We start from the raw sequence: 15,455 nt of genomic DNA on the forward strand, positions 1-15,455 counted from the left end.
AGCTGGACATTGCTCTCTTTTATTCTGCCTATGCAATTGCAACACTCGAAAAGAAAGCTCTTCTGAACTGCTGACGCCTGGACGGGCAGCCCCAAGGCGGGGCCATGGGGATTTATTTAGTTCACTGCTGCAGATGATGCCTTTAGTGCCACAAACTGCCCTGGAAGCAACTCCTAATCATCTGGGGGGTGATTATGGTCAATTCTTCTTCCCCAAACCCCCCAGATACAAATCAGATCCAAACTGGAGAGACAGGCAGGCACGGAAGAGGGGACACCGGCACCACACAGCCCCCCCGAAGCCATGTACAGGAGCAGCTTCCTCCGCGAGGTTCGCAAGGAAAAGTACGAGCGCTCGGACGCCTACGATGAGCTGCGGGGCTCCCCCGAATTTGACAGCTTGGCCCAAGCCCAAGGCCTGGAGAACCTGCAGGAACTCAACGAGCGCTTTGCCAGCTACATCAACAGGGCGCGCGTGCTGGAGCAGCGCAACACCATCCTGCGCAAGCAGCTGGAGACCTTCCAGCGCATGGATGAGCTGGTGGGCTTGGACGAAGCCTTCGCTGGGCAGATCGAGTTCAACCGCCAACGAATGCGGGAGCTGGCGTCCGACCGGGCCAAGCTGGAGCGGGAGGAGAAGGACGCCCAGCGCATGCTTGATGAGTATCGCAACAAGTAAGGCTGGAGGAGGGAGGGAGGAGGTAGTATTGCTTCTGTAGTTGTGTCCTAAGGATAGGTTTGGTCGCTGGCTGCTTCTCTTGCATGGTGATGTCTCTCCTCATGTTTCAGACTTGCAGCCAGGGATAGCATGCAGTGTGTAGGGAGCACCGGCTCTGCTCTTCATGCTGTCCCTACTACCAGGGGGGCAATGTTCCTTCACCATGGCACACGCTGTCATTTCTTAGCTTTAGCAGTGCTGTGCTCTGAGCTGCCAACAGGGAAAAGACCAATTAGAAAACCATCCTGGCACAAAATGAGCCAAGTGTCTGAATAGCAGAGTTACAAGACTCCAAACACTTCCTGAAATGTTTAGGACATCTCTAAGAAACTGTTATTATTTACAGGTGTTGTAAATCACCTGGACCAGACTCTATGGATGCAGGATGAAAAGAGAAAATAATTATTTTTCTTGGTATGTGAGAGGGATTTGCCTAGTTAACTTCCTTTTTTTCCTTGCGTCCCAATATTTCTGGCACGTGCTACTTAAGCAATACCTGTGAGAAAATTTTCCTCAAACTTCATTTCTCTTTAGATTCATTGGTACTTTAAATAAGAGCAGGAGAACTAGGGGCTGAAGCATGCAAGAGCCTCCAGACACACGTAGTCCCTTATCTTTAGCAGTAGCCAGTTTTGGCCATGTGGCCTAATTACTTCTACAACAAGACCTGGAGAATGTTGCTGATAAAAGGGCCGATGATGGAAAAAAAGGGAAAATTTGGCAGCAGTATACAAGCTGAAGTAAAACTTTTCACTTCCCCACCAAAGGATGAGAGAAGAACACCATGTAAGCTACTTTGAGTTAGAAACACTTCTTATTGACAAGGATAGGAAGGAGGCAAATGAAGTATTTTCAAGAAACAGTCTTGATAGAAACAAAGCTGCTCCCAGGCAGTGCCCACTGGACTCACCAAAAACATTTTTAAGAAGGGAGGAGGTGAATCAGCTGGAGCAGCACTGTCTTGCTGCTGCAGAAATATGAGTCACTCGACATTTCATCCCTTGTCACCGCCACAGACTTTGGCCTGACCTTAGCCAAATCACATAGTTTTTCAGTCTGTTCCACTACGGATTTCCCACTCATCTGGACTGGTAAGTATAAGACTGCTTGAATTTCCCTTCAGTTTCTACAATTGTCTCTGTTTGTTTGGGTTTTCTTTGAACAATTGGGAAGAGCCAGAAAGCAGGTGTGAAACAATTGGCAATGTGACAGTCTGCATCTTGATGCTGTAGTTTGATGATCCATCGCTCCCAGCAGCCATAACCACCCTAACACGTGCTCATCCTGCCCTCCCGAGCCCACCATGCTGCTCTACAGTGCTGCCAAAGCTGTTCATGGGGCAAAAAATGAGCCAGCCAAAATAAATAAATATCAATATCTCCAACCCAGTACCAGTGAGCTGCCACACAAAGAGCTCGTGGGAGCTGTGGCACAAATAAATTCCTAACCCTCATCTCTGTTTCTGATCTGCAACAGCAGAGAACAACCCATGCAGGTGCACTGAGGCTTAATGCTGGAAGTGGTCAGAAATTCATGACTCCCTGGCTGTGAGTCAATGAGTAATGAGTGCCAGATTAGGCTGTTCTGTATTCCAATAGCCAAGAGCAGGAAATTCAGCTAAGAGCCAATGGTGTAATTTAACTGTCAACTTTGATACTTTTTTGTATGTTTTAATTAAGCAGTGTCTATGAGATTTTAACTAAACTTAGTGCCAGCTGTGTATTAGTTAAAAATATGTGCAAAATGGATAGAAATACCTTTTGATAGATTCCTGCATCCAACTGCATGCTTTGTGGATTAGTGACCTGTACAGCTCCCCATCAGCAGGATCTGACACAGCATCACTTGCCTTTTGTTAGCGCTGTTTTGCATAGGTTGTGAATGAGTGGGCAAGAATGCAAGGCTCTGGAGGTCATAAATACTCATAGAAAGCACTTTGCTTTTAGAAAATGAGATTTAGGACCTGGTACAGTGGTAGTTAATGATTATTCAGAAAAATTAGTTGGTATCTCATCACACTGCCCTGGGATGTTCACTCAGTAGCAGTAAAAAAGAAACTCTGGGATAATCAAAGGCAATTTGGTCAAAAAGCAGCCACTGCCATTCCATTGCAATGGCCTTCTATATCTGTAGCTTTAAACTTTAAATTTCTGTTGGCTTGGTTGCAGCCAAGGGACTTGATTTAGCGGAGGCTTGTTAAAGTAGTATGGTTAGGTTGTGGTTGGACTCGATGATCTTTGAGGTCTTTTTCGACCTGAACAATTCTAAGGTGAATTTGGGCTTTGTTTTTCGCCTTTTGGAAGCTGTTGAACTTGACTTGCAGAACAGGTGTGAAAGCTTTTCAAAGACTGGTTGGATTTAAAACAAGGTCAGTGCCCCAGCACTATGCACCCTCAGTGCTCACCTCACAGCCATCCGTGCCTGTGCTTTCTGCTCCCCAAATATGGAGTGATAACCATCTGTGCTGTGTTGGGGCTGTGGAAGAAGAAATCGGAGCTCCTGCTTTGCAGTGCTCCAACACTCCTACCTGCTTATGCCTTCAGTCAGCAGCACAGCGTAGGGGAACATTTTGGAACATAAAGCACTGACTTCTGTGCTAGGATTGATAACATCTCCTAGAGAGTAATCATAGAATCATATCATAGAATCATAGAATGGCCTGGGTTGAAAAGGACCAAAATGATCATCTAGTTTTAACCCCCGTGCTACGTGCAGGGTTGCCAACCACCAGACCAGGCTGCCCATATCCAGCCATATCCAGCCACATCCAGCCTGGCCTTGAATGCCTCCAGGAATGGGGTATCCACAACCTCCTTGGGCAACCTGTTCCAGTGTGTCTGTGCTTTTCACTAAGGCAAAGAGTTTTAGCTCTCACAACACGTTCTTTTGCTCACATTCACCATTAGAGAAATAGATTTATAATACATACAGTACACCCTGGGACCACCTTGTCTGTAAAATCAGAGGTATGTGAACCACTGGAAAGTATATCCTAGGTTTAAATTTATTTTTAAATCCTCTGTAGGCACGTCCATAGCTTTTCACATCAATGTGAATAGTTCAGATTGTGCCAGAGGAGAATTTGTTCCCTTGAAGTTAGAAAAAAGCACAGTGAGGAACTGTTTGGATGCAACTCACCAAAGGGCTAATTACGCTAATTTTTATAGAGCATCGTTATTACAGCAGCAGTACATCTGTTTGTGGGAAAGGACTGCATTTCTCTCTCTGTGATATCTGGAAAGATGCTGAAAACCAGATTTTAGCACCCTTGACTGAGCGGAATTAATTAATTTCAGGAATTAAAAGTCTTGCTAATCGATAATTCCATTTAAAATTCATTCAGTGCTAATATTGTGGGTTTTGCACGCTGTGTGATTCCCTGGAAATCACCAGACACAGAAATGGGCACTTGGTTCTCCTACCTGCACAGTGATGCTCAGACAAGCTGACATGCGATGGGGCTGCAGCATAGAAACTACACCGATAAGGGGAAATGAAAGCAGGTACCACAACACCAGGGCTGGGACCTGGCTGAGCTACTGATGGCTGATGAACACTGGCAAAGCTGTCTTCAAGCCTTGTCAGCAGGGGTTGTCTCTGCACTGCTGCCTCTACTCTGGCCGTAGTTTTATCCTACAGGTGAGGAGGCCCTGTCTGCCTCCACACACTCCTCAGAGGGCTGAAATCTTGCACTTTGGTAGCAGCTCTGTAATAATGCAGGTAGCAATCTGCTCACAAATCAGCAGAGCAGAGCCCACACATGGCTCGTCCCAGCCTTCAGGGCATGAAATACAATCCTTATTAGCTTGTCTGTCATCCTCATAGGACTGGCGTTTTGCAGTTTGTGCTCTCTTTGGTGCTCAAATGACTGCTGTTTCTGTTGAGAAAAGGCTAGTGAAATGCCTCGGGGAAACTTATACCTAGTAGTAAAGTTTTGTCTTGCCTTGTGATGTGCCGAGAAGCTTCTTGTATTGCTGGAAGAAACTCAGTAGGGATCAACAGAGAGGCATCATTCCCATATCTCTGTATATTAAAGGCACAAACTTGACACCAAATTGAGTCTCTGTCCGTTGAACCTCACTGTGATGTATTGTGATTGTTTTCTCTGTGGAGAGAAGACAGCCCTTGCATTGCATCAGAGACAAGGTGTGCATGAGAGAGGCCTTCCCTGCCACATCTTTCAGGAACAGTCTCGGCCTGGCAGCAGAAGATGGGAAAAGTTGTTTGCAGCATTGTTTTCCAGCAGAGAATTAAGCCCAGAGTCAGGCTTCCCTCCTGCATAGCCGTTGGTCACACAGGGCTGATGCCTGTAGCTGTGCAAGGGCTCAAGATATCTGTAAGTACTCCAGCAGGGAGCTGCTAACCTCAGAAAGGTGAGCTAATGGGATCCTTTACAGCTTTGTTCTGCTGTATTTGAACCTGGTGACCACCTCCACTCCATTTATTTTCTTCTATGCAAAAAATGAATGAATAATGCTTTTTCTAAACAGAGTCCAAAAACATTTGTTAAATCTGTAAAGCTATTTGACTGGATGAGGAGGATTTTTTTTATTTGTTTAAAGAAGCGGATGACTCTTATGGCTCTTAAAGGCAAGCAAAGGTCAACTAGCAGCTATCTAAGAAATACAGACCTCCTTTAAACATGTCCTGCTAATTGCTTGAACTTGGGCATCAGGTTGGAAGTGTAAGAGCATGCAGCTTATTAGCCACTAGCATACATTTCAGCAGCACGGAGGCTTGCATGTTGCATCATGAGATCTCTGAAGTATTTCTAAGAGGTCCTTCACCCTTTTGCACTGAGCTTATGGAGTACATTAAAATCCCTTAAAGGCAATCCTCATTCAGAGAATAATAATAGATATCCACTGCTCATGACTGACAGGTGGATTTCTGTGTGACACAGCAGAGATTTGGGTTATTTGAGAAGCAAGGAAAATGCAGCTGAGCGTTGGTCTCGATGATCTCTAGAGGTCCCTTCCAAGCCCTACAATTCTGTGATTCTGTGATTTTAGTCATTGGAAGAATTTTTGACTGAGGACCTCACAGCTAGCCAGGTTAGAAAAGGCCTGAATGGCACTGGGGCTGAGATTTAGCCCCTGACACTGTTGGAATTTTTGCATGTTATTAGGAGTGCAAATCCATCTTTATATTGTAGCCATGCATGTGATTTTCCCAAGCTGGCACGATCAGCTTTATTCTTGCCCAGTTGCCAGAAAATGTCAAGCGTCCACAAAGTATTTATGAGATAGAAAATTTGTTGGAGGTGACTTATTTAATAAATAGCATAAACAGATGCAGTCTTGCTTTTGAAGTTGAATGTTCTTGGTTGTAGCCTTGGAAGTGAAACTTGTGTTCCTGCAGTTTGGCACAATGACATTGTTTTAGTTTTGTTAGAAAACAGCAGCACAGCAGAGGAGGCCCAGCCATTTCATAGCATCACCAAATCGTTGGAGTTGGAAGGGGCCCTTAAAGGCCATCCAGTCTAACCCCCAGCAATGAACAGGGGGCAATGAATAAGCACATTATACATCCACTGCTCACTCTGTATAGAAATATGCACACTAGGCACTCACTGAATTTTTATACGTGCTCTAGAGTTGTTGGCTAAATGCAGTCCATACTAAGACTGATGTGATTTTGACTAAACTACTTTATGAATTGATATTGAAGAGGACATAAAACTTGATCCATCAATGCGTTCAAATAGAAAATCATTATTCTTACGCAATCAATGTACAAAATTGCTACTTCTGTTTCATGTTTCTGTTATTTTTATTGAATAACACCAGTTAAAAAGAAAATCAAGTACAATGTAATTAAATGCTAATGTAATTAAATGTGCCAGCATAGCAAATACCCGTGTAGTAGTCACTGATGAGAGGCGATCACTGTAGCCCAACATCAATCCATTATGTCTTTATTGTAAATAATCTAATTCTTGGGCTTCCTGTGACAGTGTGATAGCAAGTATATGGCTTTCTGTTGCCTGTTTCTCTATAAGCCAGATACAAGAAGTTGGTTGGTTCTGGAATTATACTCAGCAGCTGGGGCAAAAAAGAAAGAAAAAAAAAAAGTAATACTAATGCATAAATAAATCTTCTGGGACTTCTCAAGGTTCGTATTTTGCATTAGTGTGAAGCACGTATTGTGCATGATAGTGCAGTTAAAAATGCAGTTTGTAGAAGGATGGGCCACTGAACTTCATATCCTTCGTTCTATTTGCAGGTACCGAAATGAACGTGAATATCAGCAGAAGCTAAAAGAGACCCTTGAACGCCTGAATAAGGTAAACCTGGTAAAATGGAAAAGCAAAGGTCTTTGTCAGTTTTTCTCTTTGATTCTTTGGCTGTTGGGAACCTTTGAGAATTCCTACTGGTGCCTCGCTGCTTTTTATCTGAATTTGTTTAAAGCATCAGTGTCAGCAGAATGGAAAGTTCCACATGAGCACAGTCAGAAGGAAGGTATGGGTAAAGGCCCAGCAAAGTGGGAAAGAAGAAAAGAACTTTTCATTGCCATTTTTTCTTCCATTTCTAGTTTTAAAGCATCTTCTACCCAAGAGATCTCATGCACACCCTGTTCATACATATATATATATATATATATATTTGCTTTGTGCTGGCTGTTAACCTGTCAGAGCCAGCCAACCTCTCCATGGTGGGTTGGGGCAAGGATAGACACAGGAAAGGCTGACACCACCCACCCAGCATGGCCCTACATCCTTATTCTGTCCATGGAAAAGGAGAAAGCAGTATTGCTGCCCAGAGCCCATAGTCACCATGTCCAGCTGCCATCATGCTGCAGTGCTCTAAGGAGCAGTGCAAGGATTTATTTTAGCTGTCATATAACTACTTCACAGAAAATCTCTTGAACACAGGAGGCTCTATCCAAATTTTCCTTTTATTTAAGGTTATATGTCATTTTAAAGTTATTTCTAGTGCTTTAGAAATAGGAAAAGGAGCACCGTAGTGGCATGCATACAGATATTCAAAGCAAAGATGTAGTGTTAATAAAGCCAGAAGGTGTTAAGGCAAGTAGGCTGAGGCAGGATTATAACCCTCATCTTCTGTTGAAGTCTTAATTAGCTTTGTGGTCTTAATGACAGTTACCTTCTTTGTATTGGCAAAGAACTTTTCCAGTCTAGCTCTTGCATTTATGTTCTTTGCCGCTGCTTACAGACAGTTATCTTAATATAGGGCTAAATATGTGTTTGCAATGATGCTGGTGTCCCATTTTGTTGAGTTTGTTCAGGCCAAGGATCACTGGTGTTTAAGAATACTCCAGTGGGTTACTTAGTGCCTATTTCTAAAGATATAGTTCAAAACAGGTGCTGTATTTTTGCATGATGGAAGATTTCAGATCGGGAATGATGTTCTAGAAATGTTGTGGAGCCTGTAATAAAACAGAAAGTTGTTGAATTACAGGGAAAAAATGTATTAGAGGAATACTTCAGACAAATGCTTACATGGCTAATCTAACCAGATGGGATGGCAAGGAAAGCCTGATTCTGGTTATACAGCACATGCTGTCCACAGCCCATAGCCTTAGCTGTCCTCAGGACTTCATGAATTTTTCAGTAAGACCAGGGACTTGGAGGATCTACTGTCTAGCACACCTTTAGAGCAATACCAGATGGCTCTTGCATTCATTTTGGGAACTACTGTTGAAATTTGTGTTGATTCTTCTGCATTCAGTGTGATTTTGCAAATTCATGTTTAGGTGCATTTAGTAGTTCCATTCAGAAGACAGCTCCTCTCTGAATTTGAGTCTACACACAGGGGCAAGAAGAGCCCATTTATCATTCTTATGCAGAGTGAAGATCATACAGCCCACGATAAGACTGGAGAAAATATGTTTGTTGCTAAGTACATTCAGGTTTCTAAACAAAAAGAAGGCACGAAAGATCATGATTTGTTCCTTTCCTAGTGCAACATGAGAAATGGTTACGCAGAGCTGCTGTTTCCTGAACTAATCTCAAAGGAATATTAATAATAATAATAAAAAATGGTCAGAGAAAAGATAAAAGTTTACTAACGTATTTAGGAAGTTTCCAGACCAGGTCTGTGGGACAGCCCAATTCATTCTCCTTTTGCTAATAGCTTTCACTTAAGTGCCTAAGTGAAGGAAGCTGTAGTATATCTTTCCCCAGTTCTGTTTGTCACAGCTTACCCTTCATCTTCTGTAGTGAGAAACAATTGGTGGTGGATTTTTTTCTCCCCCAAGATAAATGGGAGGAGATGTTTCGTGTGAGCACAGTCACAATTGCATGTTCTTTATATATATTAAGAAAATGTGTTTTAGCTTTTCCATCTCCAATGAGCTCCTCTTGCATCAATACTATTTTTCAAAGTGCTAGCAGAGCTCTCATGCACCCTGTGAACTCTTAAAAACATTGGTGGAGGTCAATATTTTGTAAGGCGTAGCTGGAGCTGCTGGGTCCATCTTCATTTTTCCTCTCAGCTGATTTGTGGCTGAAGAAAAGAGGACTGACAGACCGCTCCGGGCACAGCCAATGTGAGCTGCAGGAAGCGTTTTTAACCCAGACTACAGCTAGGCTGCTCCTTGCTTGCAACTGCTCCTTGCTTTGGGGCACCAAACAGTGAAGAGAACACGGTTGACTGTATGCATAGTGCCCAAGATATAGCCTAGAAATGTGCACAAGCAGATGTAAGCATTTGCCTTTTTAGATAGAAGGAGAATCAGTTTGGAAATCAGCAAACAGTGGCTCTGGTGATGCTTCTTTATCACTTGGATCAACTTTTTGGAATCAGCACCTAAGGCAGAATGGTTTTTGCTTGGAAGCGGAGCGAATAGCAAATGCTGTAAAGTTCAGGAGCAGATCTGTACGCACTGTATTGTTTTATTATAAGGCATTGTCAATGAAATAGTCTGTTTGAAAGAAGGAGAAAAAGGGAGAATTTTTTCCCTTTGAAGGAGTGTTTGGAAAGCTGAACACTGCTTTTGCTTACTACTTGCAGAAATATGTGCTTACCTAAGGGCCGAGGGGCTTTTTGGGCTGCCCACAAGCCTCTTAACATCACCATTGTTGCACTGATCTTCTACTCAATGGGATGGCAGCAGATGCAGAAAAGCAGGGTGCAGTCATGATGAATGGCGAACGTGCTGGTCTGGGTGAGCTGCTGCCTCACAAAGCAGAGATGGCTCTGGAGCAGAGTGGGTCCATGGGCAGCCTCCCATTGCGTCAGCAGGCCTGGCTGGGAGGCTCGGCAGCATAATGAAACAGCAGCATCTGCGCATTTTTGGAATAGCGCGTGCTGTGCATGTTAAAAAAGAACAATTCCTTTCTACCAATCACATGCTGTGCCCGTAGATTTTAGCATTTTATCTTCAACCCGTGATCTGCTCACTGAGACAGAATTACACAGTAATGGGACGTCTATCGTTATAAAGGGGCACCTTTTAGTCTTGTTATCTTACTCACAAGAGTCAAAAATCTCTTGCTCTCAAAAAACAACATGAGGGGTGACACTGGCTCAGCTCTCCTCCTCTTTAAACTTTTCCTTTTCTAAAAAAGTTGGAAGTTGGGGAAGGAATGCATGCCCTCATGTTTGGTACGATGGCTTGCTGCTCAGTGGAGATTTTTCAGCTATAGTAGTCAGGATTTATATCCACCACTTTTCAGTCCAATGAGCTATGCAGTCAGAGTCCTGTGAGGTATGGCGAAGTTTTCTGAGAAACAAAAATTGAGAAACATCAACTTTGGGACTACCATGAGTGACAGCGATGGTGAAATTCAGGTTTCTTGGTCTGATCTTATCTCTAGCGCCAAGGATGAGTTTGAGACTTTGACATATAAATAACAGAAAGTTCTGCAGCAGACCAACTTTTTGGGGCTTGCTCATCTGTCATTTTTAGTTCCAGAAATGGCTTCGAGTCTGACAAATATTTGTGATATATGAAATAATGCCAAAAGGAGAAGTGGAAATAGTTTGGACCAGTCTGTTTGTTTTCAAGGGGACTTTTCACTGAGAATATTAAAAATGACTCAAGATGCCCTATCATAAGCGCTAGAGAAATCAATGCTTTACTCTGTTGATGTCGTCTGTTTAAGATTCATGCCCCACTGCAGTCTTTTAGCATCACCAACCAGTATTTCAGTTTGTCTATTACTAGGATCCCAGCATTCATAAAGCATACAGTAAGCATATTTTGACACTGCCTATGCTAAATTGTACCATAAATTATATTTATGCAGAAAAGCAGTGTGTACAGTGTGTACATGATATATAAAGTGCTTATTGTTCATTGCTTTCAAAATATTTTTATTTCTCCCAGTAGACTTTAGTTTTCCATACACCAGTGAAGCGACTCACATGGTGGATCAGTTTGGCACTCCAGCCCTCTGTACTGTCTGCATGTCCATGTCTCTCTGTGCGTTGTAGGAAGCGGATGAAGCCCTGCTGTGCAACCTGGAGCTGCAGATCGAGTCCCAGTTCCTGCAGGATGACATTAATGCCACAAAAGACAGATATAAGAAGGTAACTGGCTGAATTTGCCATCTTTTTTAGAGCTTTCTTCTAGAGATGTGTGTGAAGCTTTATCCTTCTCCGTGGTCTGTTCTAGTGGCCAATAAAAGGAAATCCAGTTTGTGTTTTAGTGTGTAATTTATATATAGTCAGTGATCAAAACAGCAATAATTGGGTGGCTGAAAGCATTTGAGTTGACTTACTCAGAATCCAGTATCTACAGCAGTAGCAATGTTTTCAATTTCTTGACCTGTTACCATGATGTGGGTCTTTTCCAGCTGAGGATATTCTGCGATTCAACCCAACAAGCTGATCAGGCTGTCTTACATTTCATGCTAGGAAGCTATTGGGTTTGCAAAAGGGAGGATCCTGATTTTCTAGTCTAGAACATTCTGGTTAGTCAGTGGACATTATCCCATGGCTGTATGATTAAGTTGCTGCCAACTCTAATACATGCATTCCCCTTCTTCTAGGGAGGGCAGTGGGATCTTGCAGCAGGCCAGAGTCTCATCTTTGCCACTTTTGAAAGAAGAAGCTTCTCTTTTTAGACCACATGCAAAGATACTGTTTGATCCTCATTTTGAAAATTTACTGTGACTAGAAGTCACATTGCCTTTGATTAAGACTGTACTACATTGTAACCTAGACACATACCTGTAATACCCCAAGCACAGCAAAACTATAAGGACACAAGCAGTTTAAACCAAGCCTAAAATTACTTGGCAAAAACAAGTCTTAACATGATCTGGACTTCCATGTGTTGGAATAAATAAATATCTAGCAGTAAGACTCAGAGTAGAGCATTACAGGCAGCTATGATATTTTCTGACAAAAATGTCTTTTGCTTTGCCATAGAACCTCATGGAAATCCAAACCTATGTCAACATTTTACAGCAAATCATCCAGACAACCCCTCGCGTGTCCCATATAACTACTGGCATATCTGAAGTAAGTGTTGCTGTTGGTAAATGCATGCTGCAGGGTCTGTACTAAGTGAAAAATAATCCATGGTGATTCTTAAAGTATACCAGATCTCCCAGCTAGTTAAATGAAAAGTGCAACAAATGTGGTTAAGTACTGAATATTGATTATGAGAAAAAAACTAATTGTAGCTTTGGGAAACCAAAGTGAACAAGAGAAGGGACAGTGTGTTACAGGTGCATGTCAGCATGGCTGTTAACTGCAAAAACTGTAAGATCAAAGGTGGTGGAAGTAGTTGTGCTTCAGGTGTGAGCTGGAGCTGGCAGGATGTATGCACATATACAGAGAGAGTAAATCTTGTGACGAGGCATGATGTGAATAACTGTAGATAAATAGCTACAAACAGGATGAAAACTTGGTAATTCACGCCAATCTGAGTAGCTGCCTGAAGGGCATTTATTAGAAGACACAAACAGTCTACTTTCAGCACAAGCTGTGCTTTTACAGCACTGCTGTATCACAGCTTTTATTTTTTGTCATGCCAGAAGGGCTTTCTTGAGGTTCAGTACCCAACTTTTCAGTTGTCTGTTGTCATTTTCTGTTTGTGTTTATGGTTTATTTTCAGTGGTAACTTTATTTAATTGAAACTTAAATTCCTGCACACGTTTTCTTCCAACCAGGAAAAACTTGTAGCAGAAAGGAGGATCCCTGTTCTTCAGAGCCAGCTGGAAGAATACAAGAGCATCCTCTGCCAGCTACAGGCTCAAAAGTACAAGTTGCAGACAGAGGTACTGCCATTGTTAGACATAAATGCAACCATGACTCTATGGTTTCTATGGGCACATATTAAAAACTGAAAGGTGAAAGAGGAAAGGACAGAGGGGACAGGAGATGGAGCAGCAGAAAGAGGCTACAGTGAACAGAAACCAGTTATGTAGAACTGCATATGGCACATCTGTGAAGTGGAATGTTTTCTTTGTCAATAGATAGGACTGGAGAATGATCACCACATCCCCTCCAGGTGCAGCTTCTTTTAGGCCTCAAGATGTGAGTCCTCTGTATATGTGAGAGAGGATGATTGTAGTGGCATAAAATAGCTTTTGGTGGGATTTTGAACTCCTTTTTACAGCCACAGCAGCAGCTGAGTGTATTTTTTCTCACCATGTTACTCTTGGACAGCAATACCCCTGGTCTTTTCCTCAGACTCTTTCTCAAGTCTGATGCTTTGGTGGAAAGGACACATGGGCTCTGGGAAGGGCAAGAATCAATAGAGTAACAAGTGAGACTGTAAGTCCATGTAGATTTGAGGAGAAAATCAGCCATCTCCTGGCACCTGAAGAAGCATGCTGTGTGGAAAATTAATCATGCTGCTTTCAAAATCAAATCTTCATATCTCATTACATCTTAATTGATTTGTTCTCAGGCCTTAAAGTTAAATAACTTTATGTGTGGGAGTTACTTGTGACAACGAAGGCTGGATCTGATGGCTGAATTGTCACTGAGGTCCTTTGCTTTCCATTTTCCTAACATGACAACTGTGTTGCAGTGAGTTTATCAGTTCCACCTTCTCAGCACTGAACCTGTACACTCATCAGCGCTCTTACACCACAGTATAACTGAATCAGTGCTAAGGGACTTAGATCCTAAATTTATTCTCTTAAAAGGTTTCTGGAAATCCTGCCTGTAAAATGCAGAAATCATTCAATTATTAAAGAACCCATTAACCAGTAGTAGCCCTGTCACATTTTTGTGCATCTCTTTAATAAAGGATGCTTGCAAAGGGAAAAAATACCAAGTGATAGATGAATTATAGCAAATAGCCAAACAGCAGATGAAGATGAGAACAGATTTGGTGAAACAGCCCACGTGTTTAGTTCCATCCCTTGCTTTGGAAGGACCTCATCGCCACCTCCTGGTTAGTGTACGTCTCAGTGACTGGCACTTCAGACTTACTGCACAGATGTTACTTTTGTTTGCCTCTATGTGTCTGCAGCACAGCTCAACAGGTCATTGCCTTGAATCGCCTTTGAAATAACTATCAGATGGGGATACCCAATAATTCAGAGCTGATTCTGTTACTCACCATCTTTGTTTGCCAGACAACTATGCTGGAGCAAGCGATAAAAAACACCCAGGAGAGTTACGATGACGAAATTCAGCTTTACAACGAGCAGATTGAGAACCTCAGGAAGGGGATAGAAGAAGCAGAGAGGACCTTGGAGAAGTACACGACTGACTGCCGCCAGCTGGTGATCTACCAGCAGTCCCTGGAGAATGAGCTGGAGCGCTACAAGCGAATCATTGAGAACGAGGACAGCCGGTAAGGCTGGGTTCCTGCACTCTGTTGGAGGGCGCAGGGGTCTCTCTTACTACATTTGAAAAAAAAAAAACAAAACCCAAACCTGTAGTATTTTCAAGGGCATTTGATCTTCCTATGGTCATTTCACATCTTTCATTGGTATTTTTCCAACAACAGTCTACATAGATCCAAAACCTGCTCACGTCCCTACCAAAGAGTCAGGGCCGTTCTGTGCTTCTCCTTTCAGTGCGCAGAGGTCAGAACCGTATTGGAAGCCAACTGAATGCCCTCTCTGCTGCCTATGTGCAGTCAACCTTGCTGAACATTCTGGGCAGGCTCATGGGGCCCTGGGCAGGGAGGGCAAACATCCTGCAACGCGAATTTCTCCTCCACAGCAAATTCATAGCAAGGAGGGGAACAGAGTGCAAGAAGTGTGCAAAGCTTTGGATTGTGTTGAAGTCTACCGAGGAGCTCTGGCACCCTCTAGTGTCAACCGTCTGCCTCTCCTGAGGCTGACTTTCCGCATCTCATGTTGGACAGTGCATTCTGATGAGGGGTATCTGCTAGGGTCATTTTCTGCAGTGAAAGCCATGTCTTGGCCCTCTCTCCTGACTGCGGGAGGAGCTGCAGCTCGAGGCTAGGCACAGAGATGCCTATCAGAGTGTCTTCACATCCCCCCAGCAGGCGGAAATACTCTCTCAAATTCTGGCAGAGCAGACTGGTAAGGCCACGGATGTGGTGATTTCATATAAGCCAGCCTCTCATTGTTTTATTGTTTTATTTTGTTTTAATTTTTAACCCTTAATACAACCAACTCCACAAATATTTTCCAAAAAAGACTGCTCAGTTTTCCTCTTGCCCTTCTGAAGTCAGGCATTAGCAGGCATTAGTCTATACATTGTCTATTGTCTAGACTAATGTCTAAACATTACCAAACTTCATATTTTACTGTCCAGCTTTTACAAAGTGATGATATCATTTGATGAATACAATCTCTGACATGTTCAGAGAGATTGTGCTGTTCAGGAAAGATT

At 42.9% G+C, this 15,455-nt stretch overlaps 1 protein-coding gene across 2 annotated transcripts in view; it reads left to right on the plus strand.

The window, feature by feature from the left end:
* The window catches only part of BFSP1 (beaded filament structural protein 1), a 31,075-nt gene that overhangs the window by 12,206 nt on the left and 3,414 nt on the right, over positions 1–15,455 (plus strand). Inside the window, exons 1-6 of one of the 2 annotated variants that reach the window (XM_042818259.1) lie at positions 43–674; positions 6,943–7,003; positions 11,118–11,213; positions 12,057–12,149; positions 12,803–12,910; positions 14,222–14,442. In XM_042818259.1, coding sequence (XP_042674193.1) covers positions 304–674; positions 6,943–7,003; positions 11,118–11,213; positions 12,057–12,149; positions 12,803–12,910; positions 14,222–14,442 — 950 coding nt within the window. In that variant the 5' untranslated portion in view covers positions 43–303. Of the gene's footprint in view, positions 1–42; positions 675–6,942; positions 7,004–11,117; positions 11,214–12,056; positions 12,150–12,802; positions 12,911–14,221; positions 14,443–15,455 lie in introns of those variants that run through there. The other variant, XM_042818268.1, reaches the window with a different exon arrangement.

Source organism: Centrocercus urophasianus, unplaced genomic scaffold (assembly GCF_019232065.1).
Source record: "Centrocercus urophasianus isolate 14NV4802_14NV808 unplaced genomic scaffold, USGS_Curo_1.0 seq_10, whole genome shotgun sequence".
In the NCBI taxonomy this organism is placed as follows: Eukaryota; Metazoa; Chordata; class Aves; order Galliformes; family Phasianidae; genus Centrocercus; species Centrocercus urophasianus.